At 47.9% G+C, this 15,928-nt stretch overlaps 5 protein-coding genes across 5 annotated transcripts; 2 read left to right on the top strand and 3 right to left on the bottom strand.

Moving 5' to 3' along the window:
- The first annotated feature begins 43 nt into the window (after nt 1–43).
- F5891DRAFT_3353 (DUF866-domain-containing protein) lies at nt 44–1,072 on the top strand. The gene is made up of 7 exons (XM_041371394.1): nt 44–155; nt 208–291; nt 341–397; nt 448–636; nt 691–780; nt 840–908; nt 968–1,072. The coding sequence occupies exons 1-6, from the start codon at nt 150–152 to the stop codon at nt 891–893; spliced, it is 480 nt and encodes a 159-aa protein (XP_041233754.1). The 5' UTR covers nt 44–149; the 3' UTR covers nt 894–908; nt 968–1,072.
- A 926-nt stretch (nt 1,073–1,998) lies between these two features.
- On the top strand, nt 1,999–2,981 carry F5891DRAFT_3233 (uncharacterized protein). The gene is made up of 3 exons (XM_041371343.1): nt 1,999–2,025; nt 2,083–2,167; nt 2,230–2,981. Exon 3 carries the CDS (start codon nt 2,427–2,429, stop codon nt 2,892–2,894), a length of 468 nt encoding a protein of 155 aa, XP_041233753.1. The 5' UTR covers nt 1,999–2,025; nt 2,083–2,167; nt 2,230–2,426; the 3' UTR covers nt 2,895–2,981.
- A 984-nt stretch (nt 2,982–3,965) lies between these two features.
- Nucleotides 3,966–4,528, bottom strand: F5891DRAFT_3332 (uncharacterized protein). The gene is made up of 2 exons (XM_041371375.1): nt 4,377–4,528; nt 3,966–4,303 (listed from the first exon to the last, which is right to left on the bottom strand). Exon 2 carries the CDS (start codon nt 4,297–4,299, stop codon nt 4,030–4,032), a length of 270 nt encoding a protein of 89 aa, XP_041233752.1. The 5' UTR covers nt 4,300–4,303; nt 4,377–4,528; the 3' UTR covers nt 3,966–4,029.
- Nucleotides 4,529–7,760: 3,232 nt separating this feature from the next.
- Nucleotides 7,761–9,676, bottom strand: F5891DRAFT_938055 (kinase-like domain-containing protein; the record flags this gene model as incomplete). The annotated part of the gene is made up of 6 exons (XM_041374146.1): nt 7,761–7,851; nt 7,898–7,992; nt 8,047–8,316; nt 8,364–8,505; nt 8,556–8,814; nt 8,863–9,676. The coding sequence occupies 6 exons, from the start codon at nt 9,674–9,676 to the stop codon at nt 7,761–7,763; spliced, it is 1,671 nt and encodes a 556-aa protein (XP_041233751.1).
- Nucleotides 9,677–14,411: 4,735 nt separating this feature from the next.
- F5891DRAFT_991877 (CTLH/CRA C-terminal to lish motif domain-containing protein) lies at nt 14,412–15,840 on the bottom strand. Its single transcript, XM_041378150.1, has 6 exons — nt 15,791–15,840; nt 15,657–15,742; nt 15,521–15,588; nt 15,167–15,362; nt 14,606–14,977; nt 14,412–14,551 (listed from the first exon to the last, which is right to left on the bottom strand). The coding sequence occupies exons 2-6, from the start codon at nt 15,657–15,659 to the stop codon at nt 14,480–14,482; spliced, it is 711 nt and encodes a 236-aa protein (XP_041233750.1). The 5' UTR covers nt 15,660–15,742; nt 15,791–15,840; the 3' UTR covers nt 14,412–14,479.
- Nucleotides 15,841–15,928: the final 88 nt, after the last annotated feature.

Raw genomic sequence — 15,928 nt, 5'->3', positions numbered from 1 at the left:
CATGTTGGAGTTGGCAACTTGGCAGAAGTCGTTCAACTGTAAAACCGACCTCGAAAACGGAAGTACGCAAACAAGAACAAACTCTGATCATGCATTCATCGATGAACGACACACCACGATCCTGAACTTGAAAGATACATCATCCTATCATGGTCGTAAGTTTCTTTCGCTACATCGGAAAGACCTCCATATGTTAATTCTGAAAAGTTCTTGAAACTGGAAATCAAAGCTGAGCTAGAAAAGGTCACAGATCTCGCCCCTTCTGGTGATGATTTCGAGTACTTTTTCAAAGTGATATTCGGTGACACGTCATATCCTGTATTCTGAATACCCTGTGCAGGTAGTCTGCAATAGTTGTCACGAGGAGCACCCGAAGTACGTCACGTTGAAAAGATTGGTATGTATGTCTACTTCATGATGATGGAGGATTCCATCTCGTTTCTTCAGGAAACACGAAATATCTCGAACAGTAGAGGCTCGGCTCACCTCGTTTGGCGTTGTGGTAATTGTAAAAAGGAAAGCTCAGCCAGCTTTGTTGCTGAACCGTCAAAACCATACTCCGCTGAATCAAATGGACAATTTTCAACCCTATTGAAGATGGAGTGTCGTGGGTTAGAGTTCACAGATTTTGCTCCAGTTTGTATTTTCTTCTATCGTGTTTCTCCAATCTCATTATATAAAATGTCACAGAAAGGGCGATGGACATGCCAGGGAGAGACTGGTACCAAGTTCTCCGATGTTGATCTTGAAGATGATGACTGGGTCGACTATGACGAGAAGGTAAGGCAGTACTTCGTCCTGACTTTATAATCGTGACGATCCACGGAGTCCCCCTTCAGGCTAAAGTCGATGTTCGTATTTCAAACATTGAAAGCCAATGGACCAGGGCGTGAATCATCAGGAGGAAGGTATCATCAGTATATCCATAACAGGTGCAAGATACAGTCTTATGAGGTACCTTTCAAAGTTTTAGTACATCGTAATGTGATAAATGCGAAGAATAGTTTTCGGCTTATAGAACTTATTTACTTGGATGTGTCTGGTTTAATCAAAGGTGCTAGTTCTCGTCTCATCTGCCACACCTCGAAAAGTTTGCCTTCATTAGGGACGCTCAGAATTAGGTGCGCACACCGCACACCGCACACCGCACACCGCACACGACCCCCTCGCACAAATCAAAGGTGCTAGTTCTCGTCTCATCTGCCACACCTCGAAAAGTTTGCCTTCATTGGTCATGTCCATATGTCGTGTTCATAATATTTACCATGTGGCACGGGATTCACGGCTAACTCTTACCAACGTCGATTTTACCCAGGGCTTCGCGATGAGCTGCATTTAGGACACTATGCCAGTCTTGCTTTCCAATGCTGACGGTATGCACTGGCGTTTAGCGTAGAACGTCGCCCGTTGCCAGTGCGAGACTTCGGGATGCCACAGTGTGAGGGAGTCCCTCATGCTCGGACTAACTGGAAGAGGAGTGAGAACTTGGAGTTGTGGATTGTCGAATGCATCATGGGGAATGAAATACAGATTTGGTCGGTGAGTCTAAGCGTATATCGTGCTGGACCTCGGTGGAAGGAGGATGAACGTTCATTTCCTGTCTTTTGTCGGACCGCTAAAGGCACAACTACTTTTCTTCTATATGGCGGCCCGTCTGTCTACGGAAGACTAGGATGTCGTTTCGGGTAGAACAGTGCTTCGGTCCATCTTTCAGGACACTGGCATCTCAGTGCCACGAAGCTTCAAGCTGGTCCTTCACGTCTTCCTCTAAATGCCATGACTCCGAGCTCTGGCCATGGTAGGATGATGCATGGTGTCCTGCCAAACCCTCAACACCGTCCAATCATACGTCTCAACTACGCCCTCCCAAATATTGTTGATTAGATCATCAGTGCGCTTCGAAACTCCGAAGTCAGAGATCTAGCAAATCCCCGTTTTCTCCCCCAAGATGTTGTCTGCCTTTAAAAGATGTGGACAGGAAAGTGGCTGTGGAGTGATGATGAAGCTATAATGGTCATGTTCAAGGTTCGTTTCTTCGTACGTGCTGCTTAGTACCTGCGGTCACTCATGAATTTGCTGCAGGTATACCAGAAGCAACCCTTGCCCATACCTTCCTATGTGGTGCTGTCTGATCTTGAAAAGACTTCAAGCACAGATGTTTCGCAATGCAAGTTTGTTACTTGTCATCTTGTTTGCTGTGCTTATGGTCGATGCTAAGGGATCTGGTAGAACGCGCAAGCTACAGAACTTTAGCAACATCCATACTTGGGGCTTCCGGAGGGCTGGGTATTTAACAATTTCAAATAGGGCCTCATTCAGGCATATCTATCATCCCCTCACTATGGTTGTCGTATCTACTCTTATTGGTTCCAATTGTGCGTCTTTCGCTTGCTGTCCCTCAAGAATGTCTCTTTTCCGAGTAGAAAATGCGCTCATTGTTGTCTCCCCTCCATCATCTCCTCAACCTCGCAAAGTCTGCTACGAAAGCTGCACTGAAAAGGCGCCTTGTCGAACTCGCGGAGCAGGTTGATGACGGGATGAAGAACCAGTTTTGGAAGGATGATCCTTGGCTTTCTCAACTCGATCGGACACCCATAGCAGGGGTGTTGTGGCCACTCAACAGGGGTATCTCGATGTCGATGTATCACATTGCCCCCATCCTCCTTCATTTGTCCTGGCAAGGCTGGCCGCTTTTCTACTCCCGGGAATGCGGCTGGACCTTTTGTGATCCGAACGCCGATTTTCATACCCGATTTTTGAAGCTTGATTCTTATGATCCAACGGATGATACCCTACAAAACATGTGCTTGAAGGGAGCTTTGTCTTCTACAAGTTACCACATAAATGTGGAAAGAAGGCGAATGTGGGCAGTCCGCTTGGTAAAACGTTCATGAGATGTGCACACTGGCAGGATGGGACGCTCTCGAACCCTAACTACGAAGCGAATGATGCATTAAGAACGTGCAGTGATCAGCGCATGTGATCGCATATTAAACCAGATGATCTGGGAGCGGGGAGCGTTAGATCTACCGTTCGAACTACCTGAATCTTCGGACAAACCCCGGAAATGAGGTATCGTCTTTCTTCAGGTGATTACAATGGGCACTGTGACGTGCCGTGCTACGAGAGAATGTGGCTCACGGCGAGCAACGCGGAGCAAAACCGCATTGGCTCAGGGCTCAAGGCCGTGGTGCGTGTACCCAAGGGGTATGTCATCTTTATAACGCAGATGTGGACTGAGAAGAGCTGTAGATTCCGAGCTGTATGGGCGACGCATAGTTTGGATTACATGGTGCTACGGCTCTTGGATGGATAACCCTTGAAAGCACCAAAGTCACAGGAACAGATCTTCATTCAAAGAGAGCGAGCATCCTGTGCAACTCTCGTGACCAAGCAAAGGTGTTGAATCTATCGTTCTGAGGTGCGTCATGCAGTCCTCCTTCTACAGTCGGATTTCAGTATGGTGCTCGATCAAGTTCAACGTCTCATAGAAAATTTGTACGCGTCACCTAAACACATCACAGTGATTTATTTGGGAGGACCCTGGTTTGATGGAACGAAGAGCTCGTGCTTTCTGATCAACTACGAACTCCAGTTCTCCAATGTAGAATCATAACTGCCCTGCCAAAGGAACTTCTTCCGGCAAAATTTGATTCGGATTACATGACATTACGCATAAACTGGGTCGTGCAGTCCTTTACTCGCACCTTCTCATTATCGCAATGGACCATCTGGTCAGACAATATGGTATCAAGGCGCGTTATCTCATCTTGGTGCGCGAGGAGTTACGTTTTTTTAATAATACGATTTTTGTCCTATTAAGAGATAACTCTATGCAGGACATTACTTCAGGACCACCAGTGTCCCTTTACATCTCCCAAGTCGAAAATGCCCTGATGTGAGGTATACCTCCATCAGTCCGCCGTTCCCGCTGGCCGACGCTACATGGTTGCCGAAGAAGATCGCTATCGAGCTACAGATCGCCAGCCTGTACATACGGAGCCTTTTTGCCTTTAAACCAGGAATGGCTCATTGTGGAAAGATGGACGCCCCTTGATCGTGGACCCTCCGCCTTCCAAACCGTCCGATCAGCATAACGAAGGCTAGGAGCCTCCTAGCTGCCTTATTCATCGTACTGAGAACGCTGCTCGGCTGTGAGCCCAAGCTACCCCTGAGTTCCCTGAAATTAAGCATCTTTGCACAGCAGACACCAGGGCAGGTGATCGATACCAGGATCCATGGCACCCATGGTGGTAATGAAGGAAAAGAGCGCGGACATCTGGCGAAACACGTTTCCATGGAGCTGGGTGATTAGGATGCGATGCAAAAAGTGTTGAAATCAGGCAACCTACACTGAAGTCTAGCAGCCGACATACCGACGCGATCATCCTCGCACGGGTAACACATCACGCTGTATAGCGTTTAAATTAGATCTCCCACAACATCATTCCATGTCTGTGGCTACGAGATCCGGTCCAACTGTTTACGTTGCAGCGCAGAGACTTGTGAGTCTAGGGAGGTCCAGGAACATCAGTGAATAAATAAATGATAACAGTTACCGCCTATCAACATCCACGAAGGTGCCTTGTATAGTATTGGTCAAAGAATTAGAATTGCGCCTCTGAACGTGTGGGACTGGAGCCCCATTTTCCTTCTTTTGAATTGTCAAGTGGAACACCTGCCCTTACCTCCTCGGCAACAGTAGACTTAAAACCGGCGAGAGGAAGGGCACTCCCTCGGGCTCGCCTGTATGAATGTATTCGAGACGTTCCTGGTTGAGATCTCGAGATCGTACGCCTGTGCATCGCCGGGTTAGACTATCAAGAGTATTAACAGCGGCCCATCGTGGTTTGCAAATATCGTAATAGGGTATGAGCCATGGCTGGCACAGCCTCCAATCCATGATTACCACCGCTTTGCATGCGATCCACATGAAACTCGCCTACTCCGCGGACCGCAGATCAACTGGCGAGTACTGATGAACTGCTATCACCTATACTTGTTTGACCACGACACAGGCCGATTAACACACCAGGCGCCTTGTAGTAACAAGCTGTGCCTCCTGAATCATCTGCAAAGCCGACCTGGACCCTTAGGGAAGTATCACTGCTGGTGCAAACCAAAAGACCAAGTCTGAAGCACGGATTTAAGGGAAATGAGAACTCTATAAGGATTCTCGTCTCCTTGCGCGGTAGCGCACACATCGTGAGCGGTGGTAAGATGCAGAATTGGACCCACAATACAGGGCCTGTTATTGGTGAACCGTGGAAAGTACGGGTGGAAGTATATTGGGACTGATGCTGTCAGCAGACAGCAAGCAAGCTAGAGGAGAAACGTTCAATGATGAATGACTGGTTAAGAACTGATAGAAAGGTTTGGATCGGCCATGGCAGGACAGTGTGGTCACTCCCATGGCCTCCATGGATTAAACGGTAGAAGCATGCTCATTCAAACCGCAGAGAACCCGAAATTCAGGCGCGCCAAATCAAAACAAAGGAAGGCGGAGTGTATACTTACGAGTCTTTCATAAGGCCACTGCAAGATCGCATCAGGTGGCAATGAGATAATCTGCATATGAGATAGCAAGTGCATTGTCGACCCTCTGAGAGCGACTCTTGAGATGACAACAATCAGCTTGAGAAGCTGTTTCTGAGTATCAATAGATCGCTTGTCCTTGTTGAGGTATTTCTCGGACTCATTGAGGTCGAATAACGTGGGGAGCTCGTCCTCGTCAGATGCAATTTGCTTCAAGTTATTCGGTTACAACTTGAATGTGGGCCAAGGGCAAGGATTTGTTCCAACCCCCACAGCGCATCGAGCTTTATCGAGTACTCTCAAGTGCTCGGCATCTGGTAGCTCAGAATAGAAGGTAAAATGATGTATGACCAGTCTTGGTTCCAGTCAGAAGAGAAGAAACATGCCATTATGTAGGGGCAGGATTCGATACAAGCTCAAGATTAGACGGTGTAGTCGAAAACAAGTTGCTAAGCGAGGCCCGACTTGTGTACCGAACAATCAATTTTCTACTTGAAATTTCAAACAATTTTCGACAGCGCCGATTCTACAGGCATACACTCCTTACCACCGCCTCCACCTTGTACGCGCACCCGGACAATGATGAGCTCAAAAGTAACCCTAATGCACACCGCCGCCCTTTTATTCGTACATGCTCATATCCATATCCAGCCTCCTAGAGAGCAGTCTTTCGGGATCCCGGGGACATCATGTCAGAGCACTGCACCTGAAGGACGCGCCCCTTGAACTCTAGGCGCAAAAGCGCAGCCTTTGGCACAGCGTGCAGCAGAAATTCGGGATGGCATGGGTTTTCCACCTGGCGGCGGGATGCGTTGAGTCGATAGCGCGGGCGGGGTCATCACGCTATGACGCTAACCTGGGAAAGAGCAGAGGAAGAGGGGAACCAGGTATCATATTGCGACGCTGTGAGCCGACTCCTGCGCATTTTTTTTGACTTACCTGCAAGGCAAGCTTTGGAAGACTGGCACTCAACGTTCAACTAGCACTTGCAGTCTTCTCAGCTCTTAATCTCGTCCAAGGTTTTTTTTCAACCAAATAGTGACAAACGCCGCCTCGTCAGTGTGATAAATACTATCGCTTCGCTGAGCTCCAGGATCTCCTTGAATTTCGCTCGCACACTTCTTGAGCCAGCCCTCCGGTTAGTGGAATGTTCGTTGAACTATTCCAGAAAGTTCAGCGTTTCTAACAATTCATAATTGAATTCAGATTACGTCGCGCATGTGCATTCCATAGAAGTCAGCTTGAAAGCTTACCTTGAGCTAATATATTATTTTCGCAGCAGGGTTGTCCACTCTATCGTAGACCAGGACCCAGGTTCCTAGAATGATGATGCAGGGCTCAAACGTGCTCCGCCGGGTGTCACGGTCTCGCTAGAAAAAATCCTCACGTTTCCTTGTCAAGCTTGAAAGGGAACACCCCAGAGTCGTTTTCTGGTCACAATCGATGAAGAAAACTGGGGCATTAATTAACGTGTGTCGATCTAGCACACACACTGGCACTAGAAGACTAGCAGCAAGTTTCGGTGTTTTCTCGAGCCCGACACATTGGTGCCATATTTTCAGTGTTCACAGGTCGTGTCACCAAAAACGCTGAAAATGTATTTGAGCCAACGTTCCGTCACTTCGGCTGTTCCATTTCTGATCATGCAGCGTTCCGCAACTCGGAAATGGATAACTTCCGGCAGTGTTTAGAATGTCCTCGTGCTGCCGTCGAACATCGGTGTTTTACAAGTTCGCATGTACATTTTCTGAAGTGATATCTAGAAGGGGGTACCCTGGTTGTTCAATTTGAAACATTTCCAAAACACCTAAACGAGCCTAGAATCTAATTCCGTGACTTATCTTGTAAGCGTCGCTTATTACATGTGCCTTTTGTACAGTTTACGATTTGTAAAGCATTTCTAGATTACGAAGAGGTGTGAGACGACATTCCGGGTTTGAACCAAAATCTTGAATTCTAAATACTGCGGAAATCAGGTCAAGGCCAGGAACACTTGTCGTTTATGAGGGCATCAAACTCTAATCACACAGTTCAAGTCAACTCAGATACGTGAAGTAATTATGTATGAGCACACCCTCCACAAGTACAAAAAAATTATAATGGTCATTATGAAACAGCATGCGAAACAACAAAGAAAGATGCGCGATTGGGACAAATGAGAGTAAATGCGATAAGAAATGGGTGATATAGGAAATGATGTTGAAAAATAATGTTCAAATGAGGTCCTACTTAAAATCGTTGAATATCCAGCCCTCTGGAAGTTCCAGGTATGGGTGTAACTGAAGGTCTGCAGCGCTCGCGCGTTCATCCGGATCACTAAGCATCGTCCGTGAGCACAACAGACAAGACAGTAAATCACAACACTTGCATTGCGAAACATCTGTCCTTGAAGTCTTTTGCAAGTTCGGACAGGACTACATCGGAAGGTATGGGCGGGGGTTGCTTATTCTGGTATACCTGTAGCAAAGTCATGAGCGCACCGCACTTTGCACAATATACGATGAAACGGACCTTGAACATGACCGTTATAGCTTCATCATCACTCCATGGCCGCTTCCCTGCCCACATCTCAAGGACGACGCAGCCCACGCTCCAAATGTCGATTTTGGAGTTATAGCCTTTTTTCTGGGGATGTATGACCTCCGGTGCCATCCAGAAAACTGTGCCTTGCATTGCCGTAGAAGCCATTCCATTAAGATCGTCTGTGCGTTTCGAAATTCCAAAGTCAGAGATCTTGCAAATCCCTGTTTTCTCCACCAATATGTTGTCTGCCTTCAAATCCTACGCAAGACAATGAGGTACGGAGAACAATCGTAGATGAAGCTTACTCGATGTATGATGTTCTTGGAATGGAGGTATTCCAGACCCTCAAGAATCTGTCCAGTGAACGATTTTGTAACTTCCTCATCGAATTTGCCATGGTCTCGCAGACAGCTTCCGACCGAGCCTCCGGGCACGTATTCTAAGAAACTGAAAACACAAATGAGTATATTATCGAAGATGGTTTCCGCAGCACTTACATGCTCAAGAACGTCGGTGTCTCTTCGAATCCAAGGTACTGCACGATGTGAGGATGGTCGAGATCCTTCAATGTCTCGCTCTCCATTTTGAGTGCCTGTACGAAACTCATCTGACGGTTGTCTTTTCTGTCACTGGCGGTTACGGGGATTTCAACTTGCTTGACAGCAATCATCTCGCCCGTGGTGGCATTAAGAGCAAGATATACGCGACCATACGTTCCTTTGCCGATGAGTTCACCACGGACCCATTTAAATATCGCTGCAGTACAGTTTAGCTCAGTAAGGTAAAGAAAAGCAGAAAACATACGTCTGGGACCACCCGCCGGGGAGTCAGGGAGCGTCTTGCTGTAGCTTGCCAACGTCTGCGACGAGGTATCGACTTCCTCAATACGACTGCCCCATAACTTCGTGCTCCTTTTCCGCCAGATGCTATTGTCGCCTAATGGATCAGCCCTAGAGAACCGATCTATCCGCTTCTTATGTTCTTCCGCAACAATACGAATGGACTTCTTCGGTCGTACTAGCGCCTTGTCTCTATCAACGATGTTTGGAATCCCGTAGTTATAGTCTATGGCAGTAGGCGATGTTCCACCAGAATTAGCTTCAATGACGGGTTTGTCGAGATCATGCTCCGGGAAGAACTCTTCGAGCCGATCGTAGACATCCTCTGGGGGAGGACGATGAGCCCAGGTGGACTCCTCGAACGTGGTGCTTTTGTGCCTAGTCTTTGGCGTACGCGGCCGAGGAGGACGTAGCTGAGGCATGAAACTGGGTGGTGCTGGGAAATTGGCCGGAACACCGCGCGTCATACTGCCGGGTCCAGAGCTTGGGGTTGTGACGTGAAGAGCGGGACGTGAAGGATTAGGATTCTGCTTGGTACCAGGAATGGGAGTCCTAGAGCTGTCATTGTTTTCTGATGTGGGTTTGCGTGACCACAGATCAGAAGAGGCGGTCCCGTAAGTTTCATTAGTGCCAACTCCATCATCTGAGGAATCTGATAGTATGGAGGCTCTGATATCCCATACCAGCTTGTCCCTTTCATCCGGACGTAAAGTGGACTCTGTGGCTGTGCTCTCCTGGCTGCCAGCACCAGAATCGTTCTTGAAAGTTGAAGGCACCATCGTCCCAGTGGAAGTAAAGGTAAGTCCGCATGCACTATTCGATGTACTCGGCCGAGAAGTAACGGGGCTACGTGGGGGAGTTTCAGATGGAGGATTGGTGCGAGCTGGAGAACCAGCATAAGGACCAGGTCTTAGGGACGACGGAAGGGTGATCCCATAGCCATCCTCTCTCAGAGGAACATCACCAAACCTTGAAGAGCCACTGCTAGACTGAGCTTGGTGAGTGGGCCTAAATTCATCACGGTCGCGATGTATGTCATTGGTAGGGTACCGCTGCTGTGAGGGCGAGGCAGAATGTGGGCGCGGGTATGGTTCCTGAGTGGGTGACAGATAACCAAGAGTGCCGCCCGCTGATGGTTGCTGAGCGCGGGTATATGTGGTGGTATCCACATTGACAATATCGGGCCTGCTTTGAGGAAGTGGTCTGGGTCTGGGTCCCAAATCTAGGGGTCTTGGATAAGAATTGGTACCCGAACCGGACGGAGTAGGAAGATGGGGTCGACTCGGTGAAGTGCGAAGCATGGGTGGCAGAGGATTCTTGAGAAACTCTGAGCTCTTCGCTTTATTGACTGTCCTTATAGCAGTCGAAGAATCGGTCGGCTTATGAGCGGATATATAGTGTGGTGGAACCGGCTTGCCTCCTCCCCCCTTCTTGGTCTGAGGTTGGCGAGGGGGATACTCAGCGTGTGACGGTCGCCTCTTGGTCGAGGGCGAACGCGCCATTCCCGACGACGAAGGTGGAGAAGGCTTTCTCACCACAGATCCAAACTCGCCGTCACGGGCGGCTGCGAGTCCTGCATGATCGTCGGAAGTTGTCAATCTTTCGGGTCGATGTTTTACAGCCCGCGCCCGAATGATGCCCTTATCCTGTGGTTTTGTCCATTCCGCATCAGCTAGCTCCGCTGCACGTTCAAGGTCGCGAAAAGCTTGTTCAACTGTCTCTGCATCTGATCCTCTCCGCAGGTGGCGTTTACTGAGGTAATTCTCAAGAATGGGGGTAGATTGAGAAGAGGGAAGACTCTGTCCATGAGGCGAATCGTAACGATGGCGATCGACGCTTGCCGATTGCGGTGTTTTTGCGGATGCGGGAGAAGGTTGACGGTCTTCATATCGTGCACTGTGTGGTGGTGACGACAACGTGGTGGCGGATGAATTAGGGTGAGGAGGTGGCCTCATCGTACTCCTGTTGTCTGAATCATCGATATCATCAGATATCACAGACGGCTCGTAGCCTGCATCCGGGGTTAGATCGTCAGAGGATACACTCTCTTGCTGAGAAGACTTGGTTGCCCGTGGCCTTGGGACTAAGGGACTGAATACTGGCACGGGGGGCGGGGGGACGGATTTGACTGGAGAACTCAGGAGCGAAGGGTCCTGAACTCTTGCTTGAGAAGGACAAACCAGAAACTTCAAGCTCCCCTCACTGTCACCTCGATCACGAACCAGCCGAATTAGGTTATCGTCTGACAGTGGTTCGCCGATTGCGACTTTGCCAATTTGAGTGCGATAGATGGAGAGTTGTCCACTCTGATCTTCATGAGGTACTTTGAGCTGCGGCGGCACTTGGTCAGGATTGAAATGGAATGGGAAGAATCGGCGCACTTCAGCAAAAATGCGTTCCCAGATGAAAGCTGCGCTGTTTGCATGTGTGATGTCTACAGCTGTATAGGCATGGCAGTCGTAGGTTACCATGATAACCCATGCAGGCGGAGGTGGTACAGTCGGCGATGAAGAAGAAGGAGATGGAGACTGAAGCATGAATATGAGATAACGGTCAGAGGAGGAACAAATAAATGAATTAGCTCACATGGAGAGAAACATCAGAACCCAAATGTCGATGTGAAGGCCTGCGATGGCGAAAGTGAAGGACATCGGCGATCTTCTGGAGACGAGTAGGAGGTTGAGCGGTCTCAGTTCGTTCAACGAGTGCTGTACCATCATCAATGGTAATGACTGAATGACTCAAATCTGAGTGTGTTGTTTGACCAGGAGTGCTTGGTGGAGGAGTTGATTCGACTGCATTTGAGCTCTGACTCGAAGGTGAGGATAGATTGGGATTTGAACGGGATGGAGGATAGTGGTTTGGCAGATCGTTCGTTGTCAAGGGGGGAGCCGGCCGTCTTGGAGGACGAGATGGTGGAGTTGGAATTACTGATGTTGGATGTTGATTCAAGGAAGGGTTAGAATCCTGTGGATGATGATGGGGGTAACGAGGACGTTCATCCTCACTACTGCTAGAATCGCCTGGATCTGGATTTGATAGAACAAGGACACGACGAGGTCTAGGTGCGCTCGACGACCTAGTATCCTCTGACATAGAGTAGGAGGGCATTAACAGCTCTCTCCGACGGTTTCCTGATCTGCTTGTAAGCCATGATTACTACGATGATGATGAACGGTGGAGAGTGGGGATATATTATACCTTGCTGGCTTTTATATATCCTAAGAATACTTTATAAAGAGTACTTATACTCGGACGACGAGTATTATGCGTAAGAAGGAAGAGAGTTCGTCGTAAGGTGGTCAAACTTGTCCGTTGGCGCTGGAAAGTGGCATCCAACCGTAAGCTTACTTAAGCCCCAATGGGGGAAGACAAAAAATCAAATCCACCATATATATATGATGCCGTCAACATCCTCATGGCCGCCATGCATAGTTATGGTACCTTATGGTAAGTAGTACCTCCTTGTTCTTTCCGTTGTTCTTCCAGCTCGCAACCCGGGTTACTCTCACCGTGACTAAACCGAGTTAGATCATCAGTTTACGCCGGTTATTCCATGGACCCGTAATCCTAGGAACAATATCAAATGATCAGTGAACCGAAACGGGTTTTACTACATAATCCCACAATTCTGCTATCGACAATTGTGTTGTTTTATGGAGGACAAAAGTTCCTCATTTTTCGACAAAAGCTACTTACGACTACGAAAAGACGGACTTGAAGTGAAGACTCCTCGGAAATGTAACAACTTACAACCTCAGCGCGACAGACGACGAAAATGTGTTCGACAAAGCGATCGATGAGTCGTTTCCATATCTGAACACAAGACAATAATGTCAACAACTTGCAGGCTCACCTCAGTACGATAGACAATGGATGAAAATGTATTCGGCAAAGCGAGCGACACTAAAATCATGAGTCGCTTCAAATCCAAACACCATTTTCTTCGAATGAATGATTTTGGAGGTGAAGGTTGAACCTGTATGTAAAAACGATGCCCCGTGCGAAAATGCTGTACCTTTGCGCAACAGCCGAGATATGTTCACCAAGCGAGCGATGCTCGGTTTTGTACCCTGCTTCAAGCCTCGATGCAATGTCCTTTGGAAACCATGACAGACCATGACTCACCTCGGTATTCCGCTTACCATTCGACATACTATATTGTGCCACGCATCAATACTATCGTGTGCCTTTACACCCTACCGCGGGGGTATCCTTATATGTACATTTGAGACCTCGGTGATTTAGCGTCTCGATCAAATGACGAGAGCCTATAAATGAACAGAATCAGTCGACTATCACAAATGTCTTCAGTGGGACTTTGAGTGAGATATGGCTTTCAATTGGTTGCTTACTAGTGCGATGCCACCACGGTACACAGAGTGGAATCCATCACAGCATGTGTGATAACGGGACTGAGGTACTTGCTCGAACATGAATTGACAGAATGACGTCTGAGTACGGGACGAAGTGCTAGACCTAGCCTCGCGCTATGACGCTAGTACTCATTAAATTTACAACTTCGTTGCTCGACGTACTCACCATCTCTGTAGTCTCGTTGTCTACGTGTTTCTCCCGCGTTCGTTTCGCATACCTTTTGCCTCAGTCGAGGACTCTCAGTGAGTCTGGATGAAATGTCTTAGCGTACATTATGCTTAATCCTTGCACAAAGAACAGGTTTTTCGCCAGTTGGGGGGTAGTGTTTTTGGCGGTGATCTGCGCCAGCGATTATTGATACGATAGACATCCGTCCCGTCGGTTGGTGAAAACAAGAACATGATTCACCTCGAATGCAAGGTACCTGAGAAATGAGACCAGAATTTCACGAAACCTTTCGTCGTAAAAACGGACGTAGCGATGAGCTACGATGGGTCTAGTGCGGGGTGACAATGCCTAGAAGGTCGAGTTTGTTCGCTTGTTTGCGAGTAGACAAAGGATTGAGGAAAGAGAGATAACGCAACTAGTAATGATAAATCTGCGAGTACAGAACTCGAGCAAGTGCTTACTAATCGAGTGGCAACGACGCGTCTTGTCCTGTCTTCTCGTTGCTTATTCGATTCTCGTGGTCACCTGTTCACTGTTGTTGTAGTGTCTTGCAGACCAGTGGTGTCTCAAGGTCGCGTCGTCGTTCCTTAATGTCACGTGACCCACGACACTTACTCACAACTTCGCGATACACCAACCAACCAAAGCGGTTAAAGTTGCCGCAGCAACCAGAACCCTTTCCCAACTGGCAGACATGTGTTAGCATGAAACAGTCAGATTTAGAAGACCACTTATATCACACGCACAGAATAATGTCCAACATCAACAAGCCGTGTCGACGAGCATAGGTTTGAATTATTTTGTACGCACGCAAATGGCCCAATAAGCTTGACTTCCAGACCATACTCCGCTGAGCTGCGTCGTGTTGTCACATGCATGTCTTACGCATCAATACAATCCGCCCGGATTACTCTCGCCGTGGTACTTACGGTTACGGATCTTCCTGCCAAGAACAATCTCGAGTGGATATAAATGCTCACAACTCATCCATGTTACGCCCTCTACTATGATACATTCGATACTATACATGCTGACCCTCATTCTCCCATAATGGAATCATCTGTTGCTTCTTTTCGGCCCGTCGCCACCAATCCCTCTTGAAGATCAATCTAAGAGCCGTGAGTTGAACTAACCCAATCGAATACAAATGCCAAGGCACGAACCTTGGGAAAATCTGCACGATCCGCCAACATCCCCTCGCTCCAGCACAAAAGCTTCAAAAGCTGCACTAGTTTAACCTCTTTTCCCTGACTAAGACTTTCGAGGATTGCGGCATTAACCTCACCAGCGGTTTTCATCCGCTGTGCGGGTGAAAGAAGTTCGGATATAGCTGGAGGGGCCGAGGATGAAGAGTCGAACGCCAAAAGTGCCATCGTACGTTCGAGCTCCGCAAGAAACTCTGGACTTTCTTCACCTCTTGGCGCGAGTTCGTCTTGTGCAAATGTCAATGCCTCTGTGATACGCCCATGCCGAATGTGCTCGATTAGCTTCTGCTGCTGAAGGTGAAAGTACAGTGCAGGGTTCGTATCGAGGATCTAGAATGCAAAAGGTAAGAATTCGTACATCTCACATGTGAAACAGATCAAGGACGGATCATATTGAAGACTGAAGTTTTGGTTTACAATTCTCATCACCGACTTCCGAAAAAGTCTGAGAGTGGTGCATGAAACGTTTTAATCTTACGTCCTTGATATAAGGCCACGAAAAAAGAACACACGACCCACCTCAGGATTCAGGTCATTCATGCGGGAAATGGCTTCCTCGATATCTCCCCGTTGCAGGGCTTCTCGAATCACCATGCGACTTTCGATACTCTCGAAGTCTACAGGTGGTGGAACATTGGCTTCATCACTGAATTCCTCTGCGGCAGACTTGTATCCCTCGATGACGAGGTAGTCCATAATAAGTCGGTTCAAGTCACTGACAAGCAAGAATGTCAGTAAATGCTCAAGATACAGCGTATAACGGGGATATATCAGATAATACATGCAATATCTTTTCTCATCTCGAATTTCAGAGAGATTCCCATTGATGATTTTTTCATCTTTAAAGCCGAGAAATTAAGGACAAACACTCACTCTTTCGTGACCTGAACCTCGCGTAGACGCCGCTCCCACTCTTCTTTACGAATGATGGTCCTCGGAGGCTGAAGTTTAAAGTTTGGCCAATAATTGTAAGAGACATGCTGCAGGAATGAAGCTTGAAAATACACACCATGGATGTGACGGGGGTGAAGGTGAAACGAATTTAAGCTCTGGACCACTTCAGGGCAGGTTTGGCAACGTGCAACCTATTTAGTTCTGATTTGGCAGGTCAATACGCGGTCGAATTTAGATTGCAGTCCTTACATCTTTTTGACTCGTGTATTGTCTTGTCTTGCTACAAAAGGGCCCTGCAGCTGAGCAGATAGTACTTATCTAGTACCGTAGTATCCACAGGTATAGCCATGACCGACCAAAGTTAGCTAAGGTTCAAGCGATCGGACT

Source organism: Suillus fuscotomentosus, assembly GCF_016647785.1.
Source record: "Suillus fuscotomentosus strain FC203 chromosome Unknown F5891scaffold_1, whole genome shotgun sequence".
NCBI lineage: Eukaryota > Fungi > Basidiomycota > Agaricomycetes > Boletales > Suillaceae > Suillus > Suillus fuscotomentosus.
This window is presented reverse-complemented; position numbering and strand designations above follow the sequence as displayed.

Bases quoted from the DNA above. Each gene is read 5' to 3' on its own strand.
- F5891DRAFT_3353 (XM_041371394.1), top strand. The intron at 398-447 runs GTATGTATGTCT...TCGTTTCTTCAG, and splicing joins ACGTCACGTTGAAAAGATTG to GAAACACGAAATATCTCGAA. The intron at 637-690 runs GTTTGTATTTTC...AAAATGTCACAG, and splicing joins AGTTCACAGATTTTGCTCCA to AAAGGGCGATGGACATGCCA.
- F5891DRAFT_991877 (XM_041378150.1), bottom strand. The intron at 14,978-15,166 runs GTGGGTCGTGTG...TTTGCATTCTAG, and splicing joins TGAATGACCTGAATCCTGAG to ATCCTCGATACGAACCCTGC. The intron at 14,552-14,605 runs GTTCGTGCCTTG...CACGGCTCTTAG, and splicing joins ATCGTGCAGATTTTCCCAAG to ATTGATCTTCAAGAGGGATT.
- F5891DRAFT_3233 (XM_041371343.1), top strand. From the start codon at position 2,427: ATGCGCTCATTGTTGTCTCCCCTCCATCATCTCCTCAACCTCGCAAAG.
- F5891DRAFT_3332 (XM_041371375.1), bottom strand. From the start codon at position 4,299: ATGGAAACGTGTTTCGCCAGATGTCCGCGCTCTTTTCCTTCATTACCA.